We start from the raw sequence: 8,337 nt of genomic DNA, 5'->3' as shown, positions 1-8,337 counted from the left end.
AATTTCCAAAATATCATTGTTGTCTAGATGAAAGCTAAAGACTATAGACTGGCCTCAAGGATATTGCCTTTTTTGTGTAAGAGAATATTGCTAACAATTAGAATGGACATACATGGTTGTACATTTCAGATTAGAACATGAAGATCAAAAATCATAGAAAAAACTTTAAATAAGCTTTAAAAAGACACATTTTCTTCATTGACATTTTTACTGATGCAGAGGCCGGGGAGCCCCCCGTTTTTTAAAAAAACATTTTCTTCATTGACATGTTAACTCTCAACTTATATGTTCTTCACTTCAGTTAAAAAACCAGTTCCTCAAATAAGAAACTTTGCTAGTTGCATACTTTTAAAGCATGAACAGTATTCACATCCAAGTGGGCTGCTGTATCAGTACCTATTCATTCACAATATTCAAGAAAATCCTAGATAGTAAAACATTGTAGATCAGAAGGGTTTTTTCTAGGTAAATTCCATGTCAACAAAAGGAACAGAAAATAGAGTGATCATGAATTTGGAACCATTTAGATATATTAAAACTGAGCACCCTCCCGGCCCTCTCAGGCCATTAGCATTTCTAGACGTTCGATTTGATGTGCTAAACGTCCATGGCCGTTAGATCTTCTGTCAACATGATTTTTTTCACGAGGTGGGCTGGCTGTCCTAAAGGGCAGCTATTCCCGTAGCTTTTTTGGCCCACTGTGGTTAAGTGGGCTGATATTTAGTTTTCTGGCCCATATCTCCTCCTCGACTCGTGATGCCAATCTCTTTGCCTCGACTCCTCCTCTCCCCCACCTCAAAAAAAAAAACCTCTCCCCGACCTCTTCTCTTCTGTCCGCCTGCAGGGCTCGCGCCCGCACACGCTTGACCGCCGGCGGGTGAAGGAGTCGGGGCCGGATCCGGCGGCTTGTCGTCGCGCTTATGGATCCATACCGCATCAATCGCGACTGGGAGGTGCCCGCGGCCCCATCTCGACTCCCGCCGTTGTCACCGACCCAGGCCTCCGGCCTCGACCTCAATTCCTTCCTGTTCCTCCCCATCAAGCAGGTCGTCGCGCTTCACTAACGTTGACCTCGAGCGGCAGAGCCGTCCCCCGACCTCAATCTTCAGTGGCAGCGTCCAGCATATCCAGCCATATTGTCCACCGGCGGTGCCATCAGATTCTCCTGCGACCTCAACCTCCTGTGGCATCGTCTATCATATATCTAGCCATATCGTCCGCCGGCGGTGCCACCAGATTCAGCGTCCACATGTGCGGTGCGATTGCCGTCCTAGATGGCTTCCGCACATCCATGCCTTTCCTACAGGTACAACCAGCCTTTCCTCATTCACAATATGCCTAGGCTAGAGATGGAGGCCTTTCCCCATGCGAGAATCACCCAAGACATGGCTATGGTTATGGTAGATACACTCGATTTAATATGTGAGTTCCATAGTATACCTATTTTTTTTACTTGTCCTAGGTATTCCAAATAAATTGAGAATTCTCTTATTTATTTTATGTATCATTTAATTGCTTTTCGAAGTGCACATTGTATGTTGGTGATACATTTTTTATTGAATTCTTTCTCTTTTAGACTTTTACTGGATTGAGCAGAACAAAAAAGAATAGACGTTTTTGTTTAGTTTATAACAGAGAAAGGAACTTGGAAGGCGAATCAGTTTTGTCATAGTAATTGATGCTAAGTATCTTGTGCATTTAACTTTGAGGGGAAACCGCACCCATACAAATTCAAGAATCAATTATCTAACCAGGTTTACTAAACATCCATGCATTTCTCTTGCTTATTTTGCATATTCATTACTATTTTGAGATTTGGTTGTGATAACCAACGGGAGGAAGGAGAAGATCGCCTCCAGCATGCTGAGACCTCAGGGCAACTCAAGAGCAGATTGCCAATGGAAGCTACACCATCCTGCTCCAGCCGGATCTGGAGGCCGGCGCACCATGATTCACCAAGGGCACCGTCGTGAGGTTCGCCGTCTATTTGCCGGCCGTCTTGTGTCCGTTGCCCATGGGGATGGCGGTGTCGGCTCATTTCGGTGGTGCTTATTGTTAGCAGGTTCGTGCAGCACACTGGAGGTTCGGGAGCGCGTGATGACCATCATGTCCAAGATACTGCAGCTTGAGGACACCATAGCCGTCCAGAGCAATGATATCTCGGGTTGAAATCTGTAAGTGGAGGATACATTGTAACCTGTCAAATAATGTGTACCTGTTGAGAGAGTAACAATAGCAGAATGTTGACATGTCTGTGTTTGGGATTGTAGGCAGAAGGCCATGACCGCTTAACTCCGTGGAAGGTACAATACTGCCTATTTCATTTCTGAATGTTGCGTTGCACGGTCACAATATCTTAAAAAACAAATCTTCGGCAATGCTTATCTGTAGCTGAAAATCTTCTTCTGGTTATGCAGTACATCCTCTTCTCCTCTGATGTTGATGTGAAATCTCCTTCTACAAGGTAACTAGACAATCCATTCCTACAAATTTGCAAGCTTTGTTTCTTTCAAGTCTTCCACTCAGCCCCAGACAATATTTCATTGAATCTATGAATTTTCTCCTGAACTGATAGATGCAGTTGCAGGTCAAAACATTGTGATATGAGGTAATGGAAATATTTATGGAGGAAATTTACTTTTACATATCGTATAGGTTATCTTTATCTAAATCATGTGGTCCTTTTTCAGTTATGAGTTGCAGTAGTACTACATGAAGATTATAAATTAGGTACGATTGTTTCTGCTTTCTAATTCATGAGTACCTGCGTACAAACTCAGTATCTATTTTCACCATGTCATGGCACGGCAACCGTGGGGAAAATATGATTGAACCTTATAAGCTGGCCTCAAGAACATAAACACCGATTCCATTTTATTTTCATGGACCTCATAAATACTCATTTTGCTTATAATAGTTCTGAGATATGACAAAAAGATTAAGCAGAAAGCAATGCTTGCTACAGATTCCTGTAACTGTCTTTCTTTAGAACGTCTAGCCCTTTGGATATATATTTCCTAGAGATAAAAAAAACCTAATCGCTCTAGCTGGTCTTAAATTTAGGACACTTCTTTTTGGTTGTTGAATAAGGTTTCACAACAGTGATAGAGATAGTTCGAACTTGCAATAGCTCCATGTCAGATGAAAAACAACAACACAAGAAGCGAGCATGTCAATCATGGGTATTATTATTGTTCAACTTTTCCAGTAGTGTTGCAGAAAACATGGTTGTTGCTGATTGAACGGATGTTATGTTTTCAAAGAGAATTCAAGTTCGTCTTTTATGTATTAATATGTGCTGATGCAATAAAATTTGATTGAATCTTCTTTGAAATTTATTTCAGTACTAATGCATAACTAAGTAATGATATCTAGCTTGAGCAGCTCAACTACGACGCACTGGATACAGGCTAGGTATACTGACATCTTACGCATATCTTCGCTTTTATTTCAGTTATCACTTTTGGTGTAAAACTCTTTGTCTTCCATTTTATACATGATGTTACTTAGCTATATCAGTTATGTTGTCCTGACCGGATAGTTATCTTTTCTGTAAGCGACACAGGTGGTTGCTGATTGGTTGACATTTTAATTTGGACCTTACTTAAGTCGTACAAGTGTAGTGACACCATTTTCCATGTTGGTTTGTTTTGGTAAGCATTTTCATGTATAAAATGGAATTGCCGGTCTGCGACTTTATTACATATAGCTTTCAGCCTGATTGATCTTCAACAAAACAACAAACAAAAAGGAAAAGTATGATTACCGCATGTCCCTGCTACTGCTCGTATGGTAGTATTTAGTATATATCATTATTTGATATTGCAACTAATTTAATTCTTGTTAGGATGCTTGTCCTATGAATGTGATGCCCTCCACAAGAAACAGCCAGCTGCATTAGGCAGACATAAATCTTCTTTGTTTCGGAACATGGTGGCCCTTTGGTAGAGGTATGTGAATATTCCATTTACGCATGATGTATACAATCTACTCCCTCCGTTCCTAAATATATATTTTTTTAAGAAATTTCAATGTAATCTACATACGAATGTATATAGACATAGTTTAGACCGTAGATTCACATATTTTGCTCCATATGTAGTCCATATTGGAATCTCTAAAAAGGACTAATATTTATAAACGGAGGGATTATTTCTTGTTGCCTATTATCTGTACTGATTAGTTGTATTTACTATCTAAATTTTTCTGTATGTTGTTATACCAAGCCAATTTGTATATGTGACCTTGCGTTTACGGAGTGTATATATGAGATTTTCTTGGATTACCGCCTAATGTATGTTTATGTGTAAATTCAGTATATTTCAGGTGGTCATTTATTTATCAAAATACCTATCATTTCATTGTAGAAATAGATAGGCGCAACAACTAATGTATGGTTATGTTTAGCTAAATTCAATATATTTCATGTGGTCATTTATTTATCAAATACCTATCATTTCATTGTAGAAATAGACGGGCGCAGTAACGCGTGCCATCAATGCTCTAGTAAAAGTAGCAAGGGGAAAAGAAGAACAATATGAGGAGAACGTCGTTGGGTGGTACTCACTGACCCCTGCAGAAAACAAAGATATGGGAAGTTAAAGCTTCATGGAGAAACTACAACAGAAGAGTGTGGATCAGTGAGCCCAAACAACCAGTTCATGTACAAAAAAGGGCACTATCCTGCAGCAAAAGTAAATTAAAGAAATCACATCAAAAGGACAGTAGGTTATGTTCAGAACTAAATTAAACATGTCAGAAAATCATGCTCGACTTTCTTTAGCAACATATCACTTCCTGCGTTTTGATTTTCGGCCGAAAAAAATGAATTTCGGCCGAATTTCGGCCGTCTCGCTAGGGCCCGATATATGGGCCTATCGGCCGAATAATTTGGCCCAGTTTAAATTTTTTTTGCCCGGCCCAGCTTCGAGAGCCTTCCAGTTAGGCTTCCGCTGAGACAAAACCACGAACCCACGCTACCTAACCCTAAATCGCTCTTTCCCTGTCCGTCCTCCTGTGTGCGGCGCCGCCGCTGCGCACAGGCCACATCTCCTCGCCCTCCTCGACATCTCCGGCCAAGGCGCTCACTTCTCCGGCCCTCCTCCACATCTCCTCGCCTCCACCCCATCCACTTCCTGTCGAAGACTGCGGCAACGGAGCTCGGCGGCTGCGGCCCTTCTCCAAGACTGCAGCATGGTGCTCGGCGGCTGCGGCAACGGAGCTGATGGAGCGCGAGCCGACCAGTTCAACGGAGGCAGTAGCACGGGGCAGCGGCAGCAGCATGGAGGGCGTCCGCTTGACTGGAAAGGTACAAATGTTCTTGATGCAGTTTCAGTACGTGTATGCAGTTTCAGTTCTTGAGCAATTTCAGATCGATGTTGCTTTGTTTCTTGGTTATAATCTGTGTTTGCTTGTGCTGCTTTAGATTTAGGAGAGGTCCCTGGTAAATGGCTCGGCAAATGCATATATCATACGGGGTTAAGAAAAAGTGAGTCTCGATGAGTTGAACGTACAACAGTGAGATTATTAATCTGAAATATACATGCATCTGGTAGTCACCAAGGAGTCTCACAATGTTTTGGTTTGGTATACAATCTGAAACACACATGCATCTGGTATTCACTAAGGATGCTCACGATCTGGTACTATTTATTTTGGTCCAACAAAAAAGTGGGTTACAAACGTTATTCTGAACATCCTAAAATATATAATCGTTCCATAGATCTGGGGTGTGTGCTTGTTTTTGAGCTGTTGAGATGATGCTTGTGTGCAATATTAAAGTTTTTTTCATCACCTCCAACCACTCGCTTGTATGTTTGCAGAAGCATCTCATGTTTGAATTGATCATTTATTTAGATCTACAGTACGTCCAATAATAATTCAGTTGTGTTGTGTATTTAACTAAGTAGATGTTGACCGATGGTTAATTTCAATGTTCAGCGGTACCATTAAGTGGTGGTTCTAGAACTAAGCTTCGCAGTATCTTTCTCAAGAATAGATTATTATTTTTGACTTGTCTTTTTGGCAAACTAGAGCATCAGGTTGTATTTAAATTACTTATTCCTTAGTATCTAAACTAGAGCATTAAGCTGTACTGTTTTTGTTCCTCATTCATGTGAGGACACCCAAGTAAGCAAGGGTTGCTTCTCTAGTTACCTACTCTTCATAACTGACCGTTGTTCTTTTGTCATGTGATTTTGAAGAGAATGTATTTGTTGATAGTGAGAGTGAGGATAATGATGGGGTGAGTGAGGATGGGGAAGATGCTCCATCCATGCATGATCAGCAAGAGGCGCAAATGCAAGTGGAAAAAGAGACACAAATTCAAGTGGAAAAGGACGCACCTCCAAGAGATGGCAATTTGGAGACCCGTAGATCTGTACGGCTTGTCAAGAAGAAGACCAAGGGCATCAATAGCCTATACCCTGTTGCTTAGAAATCTGTTGGCAAGTCTCTTCTTTCTAGTGTTTTGTGATTCATGATAATTGCTTAGAAAATTTTAGTTACTTGGAGCTGCTAGTTTCTTAGATGTATACACTTTCTATCCATGCCTAGCCTTCGTTGTCATGTTAAGCAATGTATTTATGTTATCCTGAAATGTTACCACTTGACTATTGTTGCACTAGACACCTCCATGTTAGTCCATTTTATTTCATTATGCACAAAGTGGAAGAAGAAAATTCTGATGTTGAACTACATCCATCCTGATTTTCCTTTTGTATGACAATTGACAAATGGCTAGTCCAAGCCAACAGTGGGCTGTTTGTGTCTATGTTGTTTTCTTTGTATCCTTAGAGTTTTGTTGTGCTCGAGTAAAAACTGTAAACTAGAATTCATCATTCTAGTATATGGAGGCATTTAACCTTTGCTCCTGAAGCTTTTTGGTGAATAAAAAACTATATTGCTGTAGTAGATTTGTTATTTGATTCATGAGCATGCATAAATTTGACTATTGTTCTACTAGCCACTTGTCCTGTTAGTCCATTTTATTTTTAATGCACAAAGTGGCAGAAGATAATTCCGATGCAGAACTACCTCCATCCTGACCCTTCCTCTGTTTTCTCTAAACCATAAATGGCACTTGAAGAATAACTAAGGATATCAAGAAGCTTTTGGATGTAGGCAAGCTTGGAGCTGCTGTTTCAATGTCATACTTTGATAGTTGCCTTTTGGAGCTGTTGTTTCTATGTGTAATACTTTAAGTCTGTTGGCTGTACCGGACTATTTAAACTCTGAACTATGCTGTGATGGTTGAACTGATGTTGGACTGTTAAGGGTTATGTTGGAGGCCACTTTATAACTAATGTGTGCCTGTTATGTTGGACAGATGCAGTTTTATTAATCCCTAGAGCTTATTTGCTGAAATTTACATGATCAAACCTGATGGTTGTTGCGCTGCTATATTTGTGGCCTGTTTTATTTCAAATCTTGTTTGAATTTCGGCCGAATTTCGGCCAAATTTCGGCCAAATTTTCAAATCTTGATTTTGAAATTTCGTCCGAGATTTTGCCGAAAAATTTAAAATTCCCGAAATTCGGCCATTTCGGCCAAGGACGAAAAAAAACACAAACCGAAAATCAAAACACAGATCACTTCCACTGCTACCTGGTTGTACCTCCTTTATGTCCACGAAGGTCTTCTTCGCTGCATACATTATGGGTCAATGGTCGAAATGGCGAAAAAGGCACCAACACCGGTTACTTGGAAATAATAATTATCTTATGTAGTTTTTTTTACCTTCTTTTGTCTCTGGAGTATACTCTGTGTGTCAATACTTCTGTTCCAGAAAGACAGGAAAATTGTAAGTAACAATGAAAGGAAGAGGAGTTGATTTTAGTTTCAGTAAAGTGTGGAAATAAGAATAACCCTAAAGTAGTAGAGTACCGAGAAGTGCTGGATAACCCTAATATGCAGTACACCTAGAGAAACCCAACAAAAAAGGCAGAGCAAAAGAAAAGGGAGAAAGTGGAGAGGGCGCTCACCGCTGCCTTGCCGGTGTCGTCGTCAATGCTTCCCATATTCAGAAAGGAGCCTGGTCTGGAAGTCGTCCTCCGGGACCCTGCGGCGGTTGCCACCTGGCGGAGCAATATGAAGTTGGGGCGCCTCCTCGAGTCCACGATGACGACGCGAGGTGGCGCAACACCGGCGGCCTGTGAAAATTTGTGGAAAAGACGCAGGACGGCTTGAGGCGTCGAGCACCGGGCATGCCTGGGCGACACAGGGCGGCGAGATACCAGCAGTATGGGCGGGCGCGACCTCGACGGGTCTGCGGGTCCTCGGCCGTGGCCTCCAGTCTCTTCTGGCTGCAGCACCACCTCGGCTGTGTTGAGGGCAGAT

The 8,337-nt window shown here is 41.5% G+C and overlaps 1 protein-coding gene and 1 long non-coding RNA gene across 2 annotated transcripts; both read left to right on the top strand.

Moving 5' to 3' along the window:
- Positions 1-2,560: 2,560 nt before the first annotated feature.
- LOC119300835 lies at positions 2,561-3,973 on the top strand. Its single transcript, XR_005146778.1, has 3 exons — positions 2,561-2,608; positions 2,691-2,730; positions 3,345-3,973. It is a non-coding gene; the product is annotated as an uncharacterized LOC119300835 (long non-coding RNA).
- Positions 3,974-4,842: 869 nt separating this feature from the next.
- LOC119300826 lies at positions 4,843-7,352 on the top strand. Its single transcript, XM_037577713.1, has 2 exons — positions 4,843-5,308; positions 6,204-7,352. Exons 1-2 carry the CDS (start codon positions 5,194-5,196, stop codon positions 6,434-6,436), a joined length of 348 nt encoding a protein of 115 aa, XP_037433610.1. The 5' UTR covers positions 4,843-5,193; the 3' UTR covers positions 6,437-7,352.
- Positions 7,353-8,337: the final 985 nt, after the last annotated feature.

Source organism: Triticum dicoccoides, chromosome 1B (assembly GCF_002162155.2).
Source record: "Triticum dicoccoides isolate Atlit2015 ecotype Zavitan chromosome 1B, WEW_v2.0, whole genome shotgun sequence".
Lineage (NCBI taxonomy): Eukaryota > Viridiplantae > Streptophyta > Magnoliopsida > Poales > Poaceae > Triticum > Triticum dicoccoides.
The sequence above is the reverse complement of the archived record's forward strand: the minus strand, read 5'-3'. Positions and strand labels throughout refer to the sequence as shown.

Excerpts from the sequence above, each read along its gene's own strand:
- LOC119300826 (XM_037577713.1), top strand. The coding sequence starts at position 5,194 with ATGGTGCTCGGCGGCTGCGGCAACGGAGCTGATGGAGCGCGAGCCGAC. Across the intron at positions 5,309-6,203 it reads GCGTCCGCTTGACTGGAAAG|AGAATGTATTTGTTGATAGT; the intron begins GTACAAATGTTC and ends GTGATTTTGAAG.